The sequence below is a fragment of the Carcharodon carcharias genome, chromosome 20 (assembly GCF_017639515.1).
Source record: "Carcharodon carcharias isolate sCarCar2 chromosome 20, sCarCar2.pri, whole genome shotgun sequence".
NCBI lineage: Eukaryota > Metazoa > Chordata > Chondrichthyes > Lamniformes > Lamnidae > Carcharodon > Carcharodon carcharias.
This window is the reverse complement of record NC_054486.1, coordinates 60,082,865-60,099,572: the sequence shown is the minus strand read 5'-3', so window position 1 is coordinate 60,099,572 and position 16,708 is coordinate 60,082,865. Positions and strand designations below refer to the sequence as shown.

The window sequence follows — 16,708 nt, the reverse complement described above, 5'->3', positions numbered from 1 at the left end:
CCCTGATTAAGTCTGGGGTGGGAAAGCTCATGGACAGCCTTCCCACCTGCAACCAATTGAGGCCCACTTAAGGGCCTCATTCCTCCATTGCTACTATTCACAGGCAGGGGCCTCACCATGTGGTGGCTATTTGCAGACTTCTGAGATGGGTCCCTCTTTCAAAGGCACTTAGTGCCTGATTGAGGAACCCAGCATCGGGGAAGGGGAGGGGCCCACTAAGAGCCATACTGCTGCTCTTGCTGCCAACCCCTCTGTATGGCCCCCACCCTGCCATCACTCATCTGTGGCCTGCATAGTCCATCGACAGCCCTGGGCCTCGGGTGGATGCATTGCCGGAAGCAGCCACTCTCTCCCCAGTAGCATTGATTTGCTGCTAGCTCTTGAGGGGTGAGGTTTCAGCATCCCCGGTCCTTGATCATGGGGTAGGCCCACCGCTGCCCAATTATGTGCCTGATTGGCACAATGCAACAGCTGTTTATAAAAGTAGGAAATGTGGTGCTCTCACCAGCTCTCCAGGTAGCAGGCGAGACCCCCGGCACCTCCATTAAATACCACCCATAGAGTCTAATTTACTTGACATTTATTTGATGTAATGCTCACAATACTTTAAAGGCTTTCTGCAATCATTCTCCTTCCCTTTCCCTTATAATCCTATTTACAAAAATGAGTCTGCTGAATCATGGTTTTCAGGTCCATATTAAGTGGAATTGATTTTATTTTGGCTCCATTTCCAAAGTTCTTATCCATTATTAAATGCTTCTGACTGATTAAGTATTATATTCAATTCCAGAATATACTGCTTGGCTGTTTTTACCTACCCCTCGGATATTCTCACAGACCTAGATATTAAGTATCTGCTTAATATTGTAGAGCTCAGGTCAACCAGCAAGAATGGACAATTCTGTTTCTTCCTCTCACTTGATACATTAAAATAAAATAACCTTTATTATAATCTTATTCTCAGCAAAATGATCATCTTCAGTCCACAGTTTTCATCTGGACAATTGTGATGTCATCTGTGGCACAATAAAAAGAAATACATTTCTTTCACAGTGATTGCTTTGTGACAGAAACAAAACACATTGTGGCCAGCTGTAAAATATAATAAACATCCCAGCTCAGGAAAGCAGCCATAACTCACTTGGGACTATCTCAGGCTAGCTTGTTCGGATACTGATTTTATTTCAACACTGGTCATGTCATACCCACTTTGTCTTGTCCTAGCTGAAGTGCTGAAAGCCTCAAATAATGTGTCTGCTCACAGAAGCACACATTATCTCCATCAAAAATACAAAGCACACGTTTGAGGAGATTTTAACCTCCAAGAGTGGATGACTTGGGGATGGGTGGGTTGTTAAAATGATTGATTTTTGGATCACAAACACAGCCCAGCACCAGTCCACTCACTTTCAGAATTAATGGAGTCATGTTTGGATGCCCGAATATACTCGCCAAAATTGAGGTGTTAATTAGTACAGGTGGGTGGTTAATTATTGCTACAAATGATGTGCTTAGGAGAGATTAATGTACTGTTTTTAAATTGAATTTTACTTAGATTTAAATTTCATCTCTCCAGCACGGGTTTCTGGGGGCTCAGGAAACTCACAGCTGCAATGGAGATGAGACTGAGCCGCAGTTCAGATGTGTATTTAAATGCTGTGATTGCCCCACCAGAATGAAAGTTCGCTTATTATAGCAGGGTGGGGTTGCACCTCAACAGGGCTGGCACCACTGTTCTCGCAAGGAGATTCTCCAGTGTCGCTGGGGAGGGTTTACGTTAAATTTGCAAGGGATGTAAAAGCAGAAAAGAAGAATAAGGTGCATAAAGTTTGATTATTAAGCAGTGCTAGAGAACGGAATAGCTCCATATAAGATAGGAGCAGACCAAGAGGATATAGCAAGCCACTGGATGGGTTCAGAGTACGGGAGAAAGTAATAAAGTCTAAATTAGAGTTACTGTGCATTTATGTGTGGTCAATAAGATTGGTGAGTTACAGGTGCAGATTACCACGTGGAAATATAATTTCTGGGTCCCAATACTGCTGTGTGTCTGTGTGATGCAACCTTCAAACCTTAATGCCCAAATTGAGCCGGAGATGAGCTCAATGCCCAAGTAGTGGCACGGAGCTCTGTGAGGGGGTGGGAGATGCCAGCTGGGGCATGGGCGTCAAAGGCAGAAGACAACCATTACAAGAGAAGAAGCAGGAATTCGGAGGGCCAGAAGCTTAAGTGCTCATTGGCCAAATGGCCAGCCAATGGGTTGGCACCTGATCTTACAGTGAAACAAACAACTGGTGTTAAAAATTTCTCAGGTTTAAAAAAACGTTGCTGCTTCCTGCATTGAACCTGACAAATTGCCTCCCAACCTGTTAACAAACATCCCCAAGGAACTTCATGGGAATTTAACTGGAGGCCAGCAGGTGCCCAGTTCCCAGGACTCCCTTTAATTCTCCCTTTGAAAATTGTGTCATGTTCCAAAGGTGTCAGGATCCAGTGACACCCTCTGGGTACTCCACAGTTTGCAATGCACACCTGCATCTCTCCCCCACACATCCCCCCACCCGCCCCCCCTCTCCCCCCCCCCACCCCCACCCCCCACCACCACCACCACCTCCACCATTTCTGCAAATTAAAATTCAGTCTTGACACCCTGAAATGGCAAGTTTTTCATTCCCTAGTGTTCATTTTTTTGACGGACACAAAATCCACAATAAAAATGCAAATAAACCAACAAAAATAGATTGCAAAATTAAGTATTTTGAGACCTGGGTTTGGACTAGTTACTGACAGTGATGAGACTTGACTTAAGTCATGTCATTTGTTTGTGCATGTTACACCCTCGATCTCCATTCTTACCTACAAGTGCCCCTAGTGAGATCCTCAGCGCCTACTATTTTAACAAACATATTTAATTTGTCATCAGAATTAGAAAAAGGATGTTAAAGTTTATCTAATTGATAATTGTTTGATTTATTTTCAAAGAGGTCCAAAAGGGACTCCAAAATGATTTAATACTTTTGTTGATTAAAAAAAATCAACAGAACCCAGGCAATTCCTCATTTGTTCCCTTTTATAATTGCATGGATGCAATTCTGGCCCTTTCATGTTGTTAGCAAGTTCTCCATTTCAATAAATTTGTACACGCAGCAGAGATTTTTGCTCTTATTTGTATTTTCCACAATCAAAGAAATTAAGAATTTTAAAGACAAAATAGCTTCTATGATTTTGACCCACTGTGGTTTGGGTAGAAGGATTGAGCTTTGATATGCAAAGGATGATTGCAAGAAGATAATCGCTCATATAGATTCCAGGAAACAAATGGAAAACAAGAGAGCTTTGTGAAACACATTAATCTTGTCTTGTCCACAACAATCACACTACCAGAGTTAGCACTGACACGGTGTCACTAAATGTTGCAGCGCTAATACATCGTACCAGGAGATTGTTGACATGGGTTAAGCCTCAATGCGAACCCACGTCACACCGAACAGGATAGCATTAAGCAGATAATAAAGTCACACTGAAATTCCTACCTGGTCAATACCTTGACCTAGAAAGGTTGGACAGGCTAGGCTAGTATCCGTTGGAGCTTAGAAGTGTAAGAGACAACTTGATTGAAACATATAATATCCTAAAGGGTCTTGACAGGGTGGATGTGGAAAGGATGTTTCCTCTTCTAGGAGAATCTAGAACTAGGGTTCACTGTTTAAAAATAAGGGGCCACCCACTTAAGACAGAGATGAGGCGAATTTTTTTCTCCCGGGGATTGTAAGTCTTTGGAACTCTCTTCCTCAAAGGGCGGTGGAAACAGAGTCTTTGAATATTTTTAAGGCAGAGCCAGATAGATTCTTGATAAGCAACGGGGCGAAAGGTTATCAGGAGTAGGCAGGAACGTGGAGTTGAGATGGCAATCAGATCAGCCATGATCTTATTGAATGGCGGAGTAAGCTTGAGGGACTGAGTGGTCTATCCCTGCTCCTAATTCATATGTTCATATCTAGAAATTTGGCTGTGCAACACCTATTCTTCAGGCACTAATCAAAGAGATTCAGGTTTTTTTAAGACACAATAGATTTGATGATTTTGATTTTTCAGGCAGCAACAGCCTTCAAAGCCTCAATTATAGTGGGGAGGAAGTGCACACAGGCAGGTTGGGTGAGTTGGCAAGAACATGACAGATGGAATACAATGTGGCAAAGTGCAAGGTTATCTACTTTGGTGGGAAAAATAATAAAGTGGAATATGTTTTGATTGGTGAGAGACTGGGAAAGGTTTGCTTACAGAGGGATTCTTCTGATGAAAGGTAATCTACCTGAAATGTTAACTCTGTTTCTCTCTCCAGAGATTGTTAAAATCCCCATGGATAAACTGTAAACCAAAATAACCAAATTTACCAAATGACCCCCAAATGAAGAATTGACCAACAAGATTTCACTTCTTGTAACTTTTACTTTTTCACCAATCAGAATCAACCCAAAATTAAACATGAATTAACAGGCATATGATACTTTAAGTAAAAAGGTAAATTTCACTTTAAATAGTTGATACAACAAAGATATGTCTTACGTAACCACAAGCATTCACATCACTCCCTGCAGAAATGTGGCATGACATAGCTAGACAGTTCCACTATATGCTGTTCTTTATTCACACAGAGTTGGTCAAGAGTCCTAGCCAACAACAGCTTTCACCCCTGAGTTTCACAGGTATGATTATCATCCGCAAAGCACGTTACTACGAACCCTCTCTCCCTTAGATCATAGCACTACTGACGGTGCCCAGAATTCCTTTTCAACCGATCAACTAATAACACCCCAGTTCACAGGTTTGGCTATTCCTGGTAAAACATCCAGCACTTTAGCATCTCTGAGCTATTTACACAGCCATCCAGGTTTTAAGATCTTTTTAGCCTGCTCACACAGTGCTTCCAAGAACTCCTGCACCCTTGTGCTAAATGCCTTCTCTCTCCAGCTCTCCTATCTTATTTACAGCAGTAGCTTCTTTGTCTGCCTTCTCTGTGTCTGGCCACACAGCTTTTGAATATTAACTTCCTTCCTGTTGGTGCTGCTTTCACCTGGGTTGCTAGGTCACATGGTGGAACAGTATTTCTTATTACTCAAGAAAATTACACTGGGTCGCTTTAGAATTGATACGAACTCTTAAAAGCTGTTTTCAAATACTTTTGAGCAACTACAGATTCCACAGACAGTGTAAAGAAATTACAGATTTTTCTTACTGTATCATTTCTGAGTCAAAGGTCTTCACAAGATGATGTTTGAACTGCTAAGCGTTTCCAGCATTTTCTGTTTCTATTTCAGACTTCCAGCATTCGTAGTATTTTGTTTATGCATTTGGAAGGACCTGGATGTTGTTATGACCAGGTGAGAAGGGGTGAACTGGCTCCACTCTAGTCAGCCTCCTCGGTTGGTCACAACAAAGCTTTTAAATTTCTTTCTCATGAGAATATGCCTTTTCCGAATCCAAATATTGATGTAGAGAGCAATAAGGAGCCAATCAAAACAAGTTTTTCTTGAGTTAAAGAAAGAAAATTTATTAACCACTACACCTGGGGGAAAAAAACACGTCACACACAGATCTCAGAAATAAGGGAAGTCAGAGTCCAATAAAAAAAGTTAAAAGAATATACGGTCAAGTGTCCTTTGCTTGTCCTTGAGGCGTAGATTGTTAAACGTTGCAGCCGATTTGGATTAACTGGTTTTGTGGCTACAGTCAGATATAGGTGATGTTGTAATTAATACAAGATCTCGGTTCACTGGTAGAATCCTAGTGAAGTTGTCTTCTGTATCAGCTAATAGACTTGTTCCAAAAGAGAGAGAGAGAGGGAGAGAGGGCAGTTTTTCAGTCTGATTGCAGCAGGGCCTGTTATACTTCACCCATTATGTATTTTCAAAGGGTTTTGGGGTGGGGGGGGGTCTGTCTGTGGCAGCCATTGTTTCACCAGCCAGCATTTACATTTTAATGTCTTTGTCTGAGGAAGTGACAAGTTTCAATGGGTCTTTGAATGATTGGAAATGTTCCTGTCTTCACACTCCCCTGAGGGTGTCTTGTTTGCTTTATTTCAGCTTCATCTTGGAAGATGGCCTGCATTTTTAAGTAATTTGTTCTGTCTAATTTCAAATTCCAAAATTTCCAGTCAGTTGAAAGGTGAAAAAGCCCTATTTTCAAAATTAAAGGGTCACAGCCGTGTGACAGTGTCCTTTCAGATGAATCACAGAAAGTTAAATGCATGTACAGCAAGCAAATAGGAAGGCAAACGTTTTGTCAGCTTTTCTTATAAAGTGATTGGAGTGTAAGAGTGAATAAGTCTTACAGCTCTTATATTGGGCATCAGTGAGGTCACACCTGGGCCAGAATTTTACGTTGCAGGATTGGGCACACGGTCCACCCGACCTCATGTAAAATTGCACGAGAAAACATCAGGCATCATTGCGCCACGCATGGAAGTCGGAAGCGCGCCCGCCAACAATCAAAAGGGCAATTAGGCCCATTAAAAAGGCAATTGATTGAAATTTTACATGGTACATGCAATTTTGCAGTCAGCGCACAGTCCATACGACTAGGCAGCCATCTTGTTTTTAAGTGAAACTCAATCCAGAGCAGGATAAAAGTCGACCAGGGCTGTGACTATGTGAATAGTTAGGAGTTTAGGTGAGAGAGCTGGTTTAGGTGACAATTATTTGCATTTTCTGTATTTTCTGGAGGACCTTTTGGTTTATGAGCTTTCTTAGAGGCTTTCTGCCGAGTGACCCTTCAGGGGACTATCCTGTGTCATCTCTTTCCAGGAAACAGGGATTGTCTACTCTGCTGGAGGGACCTCCTCTTCTGAGGAGGAGAGGGCCAGAAGGGAGAGGAGGGCTGGTGTCCGCAGGCATCATCCCAGAGGGCGACCTGTGGAAAGACAGGCGCAGCCAAAGATGGTGCAAGGCCGGCAGGAAGTGCAAGGCAAAAGGGTCCGCAGAAGATGCTGTTATCTTGCAGGGAGAGTCTACAGGCAGCGCTCCAGCTACCTGGACATGCCAGAGGTCCAGTGCTGAAGGAAGCTCCGCTTCTCCAGGGAGACTGTCACCTCCATTTGTCACATGATTGGCCCAGAGATCACCTCAAATTATGTCACCCGATGGCCACCCAATGCCAGTGGCTCTGAAGGTGACAGTGGTCCCGAATGTTTGCACCTCCGGTTCCTTCCAAAGGGTTAATGGGAGATCTGTGTGGTGTTTCCTAATCTGTGTCAGGCTGGTCACTGACCTCTGTTCAGACGGGTGATGAACTTCAATCATTTTCGGCCGATGAAGCCGCCAGGCTGAGGGAGCCAGAGGCTTCACTGCAAATGCCGGGTTCACCCGGATCCAGGGTGCCAAATCTTGCACTCATGTGGCCATAAAGGTGCCAAGGCGTGAGCCGGTTGCCTTCTTCAAGAGAAAGGGCTTCCACTCCATCAACATCCAGATTGTTTGCAACCACAGATTTTGCAGGTCTGCGCCAGGTACTCAGGCAGCTCCCATAATGTGTACATCCTGCGGCACTCCAAGGTGCCAAGGCTCTTTGTCACTCCAGCTCGGTTGGATGGTTGGCTCCTGGGTGACAAAGGTGGCTCATGGCTCCACTCTGACACCCAAAGACAGAAGCGGCAGAGGTACAATAAAAGTCATGTCTCTACAAGGGAGGTAATTGAGAGAACCATTAGCCTGCTCAAGATGAGATTCCGCTGTCTGGACCGGTCAGGGGGAGCATGCACTATCCTCCCAAGCTTATTCTTGCTGTGTGCTGCACTCTGCACAATTTGGCTCTGTCAAGGGGGGTCCTTTTGGAGAGTGAGGACAGCGAGGCAGCTCCCCAGACCACGGTGGACAACTCAACTGATGGGTCTAATAAGGAGCCAGAGGACGGCCAGAGTGAGGACGTGGCTGCAGAAGTAATGAACCGCTTGTGGGAGGCAGGGAGACCAGAGAGGTCTTGATTCTATGTTCATTCAGCTAGGCATCCAAAGCATGGCTTGAAAGTGAGGGCAAGGGAGATGCCTACTTACTGAACGTTCCTGATGAGCCCATCCTTTGACCCTTATGTCAACTAACTACCTCTGAAATAAAGTTTGCAGCCCTTCCCAGCTGTCACAAGCCACCCTCATGCTCAAACCCTATGAAAAACATGAAGCACATTCAGACCATGAAACGTGGTAACATCTTTAAATGGTGGTCATGTTTACACAATTTGAACATAGAACACGTTTCAACTGAAATGACGTCACTTGTGACAACACCTCTTTGTGTTTATAATGCCGTAAACTTCTGCTTGCAAGTGCTGCACCCTGGGATGAGGGCACTGCCCTATGAGAAGAGGTTGAGTAGACTAGGCCTATATTCCCTGAAGTTTAGAAGAATGAGATGCGATCCAATTGAAACATACGAAATCTTGAGAGGTTTGACAAGATAGTTGCTGAGAAAACGTTTCCCTTGGCTGGGGAATCTAGAACACCCTCAGCTGCAATCACGGCATATGGGGAGCAGGCGGAAAAGTAGAGTTGAGGTAGATCTGCCCTGATCATACTGAATGGCAGAGCACGCTCAAGAGGCCATATGGCTTACTCCTGCTGCTATTTCTTATGTTCTTAGGTTAACATGGGGTCACATTTCAGAGAAAGTTGCTGGTCATTTAGCTAAGGAGAAATTTTTCACTCAAGAGGCTGTGAATCTTTAGAATTCTCTATTCCAGAAAGCTGTGGATGTTCGGTCATTCAGTATATTCCAGACAGAGGTTGCTAGATCTTTGGGTACTAGGAGATTTAAGGGATATGGGGATAGTGCAGAAAAGGTGGAGCTGAGATAGAAAATTAGTCATGATCTTATTGAATAGCAGAATAGGCTTAAAGGACCAAACGGCCTACTCTAGTTCCTATGTTTTATGTTCTTAGGTTTCACGCAGTTTAGGAGCAGAGAGTATGTTGGCAGCCACATTGTTAAAGATCAAAAAAATTGCTATGCAAAGACAATATTTGAAGCCCCTTCTCCAAGATTGGTTTGCCTTGAGGCAGCCCATAGCAGTTGCTCTCAGGAAAACGATGTGCCCACGTAGCATAACTGGCTGTCCCTGTCCACCTGCCCTGTTTGCCAATCCTACCCCAGTACTTCTACCTAATCTCCCCACAACCTGGCTACTGCTACCTTCCAATCCGATCACCCACCATTACCTCCAGACTCAGTAGCACTGGTCCCCCCCCACCTCCCACCTGATTACCTCCCTTCACAAGGGCTGCTACCACTGTCGCAGAGGCCTGATTTTCCACTGCTCTTCACCAGTGAGGTGCCTGCAGATGCCTGTTAGGTGTACACAACTCTCTGGATCAATAGCAACAAGGCCTGAGATCCAATTTCAGATGCGCCACAGGCCTAACCATTCCCTGTGTGCTTAAAAATGGGCTGCCTCAGAATTAAAAGGGATATCCCATAGTGGGGAGCATTACATTAAAACAACATTTCCCCTATGGCTATAGTTATTAACATAAAAGAAACGTAAAACATTCAAGACATAAAAATATTTCAAAAGAACTTCTTCCTTCAGGATATTTTATTTTGCCAGCCCAGAGGGAACTCGCTTCTCTGCAATGAAGCTACTTAATGCGTTCTACATTGAGCAAAACAAATTAAGTCAAGGAAATCACTGCATTTTGCAATTCGATCTCAAGTCAACCATACTTCCTATGATTTCTCTTACATGGACTTATCACTTTATTGTTTCTTCCATAAACATCAGTTCAGCACTGTAATATCACAGCTAATTATTTTGCAGCTGCATAATCTGAGTTTGCTCATTTTATGCATACTTTTACACTGTTAATGAACCATCAAGTTTAATTATATCACTTTGCAAGCAAATAGCTAAATCTTGGAAGTCTAATGCTGACACTGCTGTAAAATGGAAGTAAGATCATCCAAATAGAAAATACCAGTAGTTTCTTTTGACTCATTCAAAAGAAATGCACACTTAAACATTGATGGTCCACGCATAACTGTACATGTGACCTATTACTAATAAATAGATAACATTGATATTATTAATAACAATTTCAGGGCATGGCATATAATATTTAAAAAAAAGTGCATTTTCCTAGAGCAGCAAAGTGGCACACTGACTGCATCACCAGACCAAAACACTATCCCATAGTCACCAACTATTTAAAAGCTTTTGGAGTGAGAAAAGTTTGTGCCACAACATGTGTAAGTCTTGGAAACCAGCAATAAAGTAACCATAACCAAAACAACTCACCCGCTTTCTTTTCAACTCAGAAGTGAAATTAGATACTGAAAGCTTATTAGGAAATAGTGGGGAAAATTATTTATTTAAGACATAATGGACATTTGCATGTAATTTTACAGGGGACCAGAAGGCCAGCTGATTAAAGGACAAAATAGTCAACACAAACCTTTCAGTTCAACTGGTTAACTTGCAAGTTTTTTAAGTAGAAGTATGATATTTTATGAAGAAATCCTCCTAATTAACTTCCTTCAATGGATACAAAGTGCAACAGCCGGTCAGAAATTGCACCAAAAATATTGGTAACCACTGTGTGAAGTGAACAGTCAGTTGAATCCTAATGGTGCGTTTTACTGTGACCAAATCAAATAAATTAAATCATCAAAGCAGACCCTCGGCGCAGGATTTTAACTGTGGTCTGCTGTTCCTGATGGCGGACCAGGAAGTATGTGATACTTCTGCTCTCGTTTTTTTCCCCATGCGATTCCAATTAAAATTTGAAGTGTTGGTGGTGTGCACGGGAGCCACGTGCGATCAGACAGCAGGGGAAGCTTTTCAGCTGACAATGCTGCAGGTACAGGTGAGCTGGACAATCAGGGCAGCTCTTCATACAGCACTTCTTTCCTTTCTGGCCAAAACCCTCTGGTGCAGCACTGAATATCTTTGATCACGCTGTCTCTCGTGTTGTGCCTTTCCTGTATCTTCCCAGGTTAGAATCAGCTGTAGAATGACTTCTGGCACCAGATGCAGCCATGATGCACTGCTCCTTTAAGAGGGGCAAGCTGGTTTTAAATAGTGTTGGCTAGCTTTAACCGGTGCGAGCATTTCAAAATTTTAAGCCCCCTGTTGAAAGGTGCAGCCACATAACAGCATAATTGGTGCTAGCTACATACTACAATCATGGAAATTAGTTGACAGCATTAAGTTTTCATGCTGCCTACATCGGAGGCAATGGGCTAAATTAATTCTGCATCATGATCCCTCTGCACGTTTTAGGGGGCCATCGAATTCAGTCCCCTTATAATCTGCTCAGATAATTTTAAAATGTTGTTAAACTGTTGGTAATTTAGTTTTCTATTTCAGCCAGTGTTATAGAGTTGATCTTCAGACAACCTTTCTTAGTGGAAATATTTGACTTTATTTCAAAGACAGCAGCAGCAGCAACTACACACGTGCATCAAACTCCATTACTAAAGAAGTACTCTCCCCTGTAGAGGTTCCCCACGCTGTTAACACATTGGTTTACATAGGTCATGTGATCTTAAAGCACAGGATTATTCTTAAAGCTACAGTCCAACATTTCCCAAAACTATAATTACGACATTCCTCCCCGTTTAACTTTTCTGTACATTGTGTACTTACAAGGATATTCATCTCATGATATTACAATATTTACAAAAGTCATGAAATTACAAGTTCAGTTTTTCAGATGGTTTCCTGATCCATGTGGACCTTTGCAGCTCCATGACTTCAGGTTCTTTTGTAGGAACCACATTCTCTGGAACCACATTAACATCAGTAGGCACATGCAGTTCAATGTCTTCCACTCTGACAGAGACATCGGGCATGTCTATCTATCCTTGGTTGAGCATCTTCAACAGGAACCACTGGTTCAGTAATGGTTACAGGTGGAACAATATCTTGTTGGGTTATCTCTCTTTTTCTTAAATGATCCACATGCTTATGGGTGATCCGGCCCTCCACTTCTACGTGGTATGACAATGATCCGGTTACAGAACTCACTTTGCCAGGTAACCACTTCGATCCTCCACCGAAATTCTTTACATATACTGCTTCTTCAACAGTAAATTGTCTCTCAAGACTATGCAAATCTTGAGTCACTTTTTGGTTATCTTGACTTTTCTCCATGTTCCCCTTCAAATTGGAAAGTATTAGGCTCAGTCTTGTCCGAAGACGGTGCCTCATCAGTAATTCTGCAAGTACTGCTCCTGTCGTGGTGTGGGGGATTGTTCTGTAGCAAAATAGAAAATGAGCAAGTTTGGTCTCCAGTGAGTCACCTGTTAACTCTTTCATTCCTGCCTTAAAAGTTTGTACTGCCCTTTCCACCAGTCCGTTTGATGACAGATGGTACAGTGCAGTCTTCACATGGTTGATACCGTTGAGGCTGATAAATCATTGGAACTCAGTGCTCGTAAATGCATTATCTGAGGCAATTACCTCTGGCAATCCGTGAATGGCAAAGCTCTGGTGTAGTTTTCCTATAGTGGTGCCTGACGTTGGTGATTTTACCTCATAAATATCTAACCACTTGGAATGAGCATCTATGATCAGGTGAAACATGATTCCAAGGAAACGACCGACATAATCAATGTGCATTCGCACCCAGGGTCTACCAGGGCACACCCTGGGTGCAATGGGGCTGCCTCCGGCCACTTTTGTAGCTGCTGATACTGCACACAGTGTTTTACCACATTTTCAATATCGCCGTCCATCCTTGGCCACCAAAGATAACTCTACGCTATCGTCTTCATTTGGGAGATGCCTCTGGTGGGCACTGTGCAGGTCTACTAAAAGTGGTTCCCTTCCTTGTAGAGGAACTACTACCTGTGCAGCCCATAATAGAATACCACCTTGGCTGCTCATTTCATGTCTTCGGTTGAAAAACGGTTTCAATTCATCAAAGATTGCTTCCTGGGACCAACCATGTAACACTTGGACTCTCACTTGAGAGAGGGCTGGATCACGATTTGTCCAGTTTCTTATCTGTCTCAGACTGGTGAGGAATCTCAAATATTCATCATTAATATGAGTTCCTGTAGAACTGGGACATGTTCACCATTCTTTTGCAAAGGAAGGCAACTCAGGTCATCGGCATTTGCTATATGAATCATGGTCTATGTACAAAGGTGTATTCATATGCTGCCAAAATTAGGGCCCACCTTTATATTCTTGCAGAAGCTATGGGAGGTATGGTCTTTTCCTCGCTAAACAGACCCAAAAGTGGTTTGTGATCTGATACTATCGTGAAATGTCACCCTTGCATGTATTGGTGGAATTTTTTTTACACCAAAAGGAAGAATGGTGCCATACGCCCCAAGAGAGAAGGTTGATGCCCAGATGAATCAGCTACTGAGGCTGGATGTCATAAAAGCGGCTTGGTTCTCAGAGTGGGCAGCATCCATAGTCCCTGTCCTTAAACCAGACCCGACCGTCCGGATCAATGGGGGCTATAAACTAGCAGTCAACAGAGCAGCCAAACTGGACGGGTACCCTATTCCCAAGACTGAAGACTCCTGCCAAACTAGCAGGAGGGACAATGTATACAAAGTTTGACACGAGTCACGCATATCAGCAATTGGAGTTAGATGATGCCTCCCAGGAAATCGTCACCTCTCTTTTCAACCTGAGAATATCCTTTTCCAGTTGTGGTAAGCATCCTGGATACATAGTCTATCAGCCTCCTTGTGCTGTTATCCATTTTGTGAAATAGTACCACTCCCACTCCATAGGGTAATGCATCGCAGGTGAGCACCAATTCTTCCATCTGGTCATAATGCACTAAAAATTTGAAGAGTGTAAGAGCTGTTCTTACTTTCATGGGCTTCTTTTTCGGGTTGCCTCCCAAAAGCAGCAGTGAATGCAGAGGGGCTAGAACTCTGGGTAGATTTGGTATAAATCACCCATAAAAATTTATCATCCCTAAAAGTGATTTTAAGTTCAGAGGTGTTCTTGGGTGCAGATGCCTCTCTTATTGCTTTAACCTTCTCTTCAACTGGGTGTAACCCATGGGTATCTACCCAATGGCCCAAATAGATGACTTCATTTGCTTGAAAAGTGCATTTTCCCTTTTTCACGTGCACTGCTGCTTCCAAAAATCATTTCAGGACTTCTTCTAGATTAGCCAAGTGTTGCTTTTCTGTGAATCCAGTTATCAGTACATCGTCCAGGTAGACCACAACCCTAGATAGACCCTGCAGTAAGCATGTGCCAAGGAAATACTGAAGGGCAGGCACATATAGTGGTATAACCCTTTGTGGATAATTATGGTGACAAATTCCTTGGAGGCATCATCAAACTCCAATTGCTGATATGCGTGACTCATGTCAAACTTTGTACACACTGTCCCTCCTGCTGGTTTGGCATTTGGGTCTTCAATCTTGGGAATAGGGTGCCTATCCAGTTAGGCTGCTCTGTTGACCGTTAATTTATAGTCCCCACAGATCCTTTCGGTCTGGTCTAGTTTAAGGACAGGGACTATGGGTGCTGCCCACTCTGAGAACCAAGTCGCTTTTATGACACTCAGCCTCTAGCTGGTTCAGCTCAAATAATAATTTATTATCCCTAAAAATGATTTAAGTTCAGAGATGTTCTTGGGTGCAGGTGCCTCTCTTATTGCTTTGACCTTGGCAACCAATCATCTGTGGCTGGCTCAAAGGGGTCAATTCTGCCAAATTATGGCATTTCAGATGAGTATATATATCTTCTTTTATTTTTAACGAAGTTAGATACTCACAATCGCTGGGCGAGGTATAGCACTGATTCTGATTTATCCTCATCGCCAGTTTGCTATAGAGTTGATCTTCAGGCAACTTTTCTTAATGGAAACATTTGACTTTATTTACAAGACAGCAGTAGCAACTACACGTGTACATTAAACTCTATAACTAAAGAAGAACTCTCTCTGTAGAGATTCCCCGCACTAACACATTAGTTTACACAGATCATGTGATCTTACAGCACAGGATTATTCATAAAGCTACAGTCCAACATTTCCCAAAACTATAGTTACTACAGCCATTCCTTGGCGTCCGATGATATAATGGAAGGAAGACCATGAGACCAGAATTTAAACCGACTATAGTTCATAATATTAACAGGTGAACGAGGAATAGTTTTGAAATGGTTTTCATTTTTATGACTTAAGTTCAGTACTCATTTGTTTGCTGACCAGTTGAGCTGACAGACATTTTATTAGTCTCTAGGGTCTATGTAAGAGGTCAGTTGTCAAGGAAGTAGAAACAAACATCAAGGCAGTTAAAATTATTTAAAATACTCCAAGGAGTTCTGACCTGGAATTGGGAATACGAGGGAAAAATAATTGGTAAAGCGTTGTTAATTATGTTGGGAGACACCAAACCTTGAAGAATTGGATTGGACCCTTGCAAGATACAAGACAAGAATCAAGAAATGGTTAATATGCTAAATAGATATTTTGGTCCTGAAATTCCATACCTTCGTGACATTTCGTCAATGTTGAATCAGAGAATCCTTTTGAATGGGGCAAGTAAATGGAGAGAAAGCTGTTTCTGCCAGTTCCTCTACCCAAGTTTCCTTATGTTTTCTGGCTCTTTCTGTAATCTACCTGCTGCGTCTACAGACAGTTCACATAAGTATATGTAAATGAGGGCAAGAGGGGCTGCAGCTTGAGTTTCAGCATTTTGTCCTCACAATGCATAGTGGATAAGTTAGAATGAGATACATGGCGTGCAGCTACTACCAATATCTGCAAGGACCAGCAGTAGTGAGGAACTCTCCTGCAAAATGTGGAGAGTTTAACTAGAGAGTTCTGCAGCTGGTAATGACTTTGAGTGTTTCTTGGGGATACTTTTTAGTTACCTTTTTTGCCATTCTGCCTACACAGCCTTGTTTCCGACCACTTAGGCAATGTGAGACCATGAGAAGATTTCAACCCAGCCAGAGTAGAGTTATAGGATGACTCAGGAGCAGGTATGACATTCCCTATTGGCATAGGAACAAGAGTAGGCCACTCAGCCCTTTGAGACTACTCTGCTATACAGTTAGACCATGGCTGTTTTATAGCTCAACTCTATTCACATGTCTTGGTTCCATATTGCTCGAGACTGTTTTCCTATAAAACTCTATCAACCTCAGTCTTGAAAACTCTAATTGTTACAAACTTTAGAGGCAGAGAATTCCAGATTTCTATTACCCTTGATGTGAAAAAGTACTTCATGATTTCCCTCCTAACTGGCCAGGCTCTACTTTAAAATTTTCCCTCCACGTTCTTGAATTGCCCAGCAGAGAAGATAGTTTCCCTGTATCAACCTTGTTGATTCCCCTCTAACAGGTCAATGTGATGCATCCAATTTTTTGGTGAAGACAGTTAATATGCTTTCCGCTTTTGTATGTTAGTTTGCTTCTCATTTTCAGCCCATATCACTGGCTAACAGCAATGTGAGAAAGACAGCCATATTTGTAAATCTCTCCCTGTCAGTATACAGCCTCTCCATTGGCAAGTCCTCAGCTGTGCCTCCTCATGGCAACACATATAAACTGGGTCCATGCCAAAGTTAGAGGAACTCGGAGGAGGTATGTTCCCCAAATATGCAGTATGCAGACCCACTGCCTTGTGGACACGTGGGGACAGTTGAAGGCTAAGGGAGTAAATCCTGAGAAAAATTCTGAAGTGGAGCCCAAAGGTGGAGTGATGTCTAAATATGTCATCTTTCCAGCAACC

At 42.8% G+C, this 16,708-nt stretch overlaps 1 protein-coding gene across 5 annotated transcripts in view; it reads right to left on the bottom strand.

The window, feature by feature from the left end:
* LOC121292169 (armadillo-like helical domain-containing protein 4) overlaps window positions 1-16,708 on the bottom strand; it is a 137,081-nt gene that overhangs the window by 20,963 nt on the left and 99,410 nt on the right. For 2 of the 5 annotated variants that reach the window (XM_041213811.1, XM_041213810.1), the window contains one exon: window positions 11,394-12,241. The exons of the other annotated variants lie outside the window; for them this stretch is intronic. Coding sequence is in view for 1 of the 2 variants with exons in the window: in XM_041213810.1 (XP_041069744.1) it covers window positions 12,195-12,241 (47 nt within the window). In the remaining variant the exon portion in view is untranslated. Of the gene's footprint in view, window positions 1-11,393; window positions 12,242-16,708 lie in introns of those variants that run through there. 5 annotated transcript variants of the gene reach the window in all.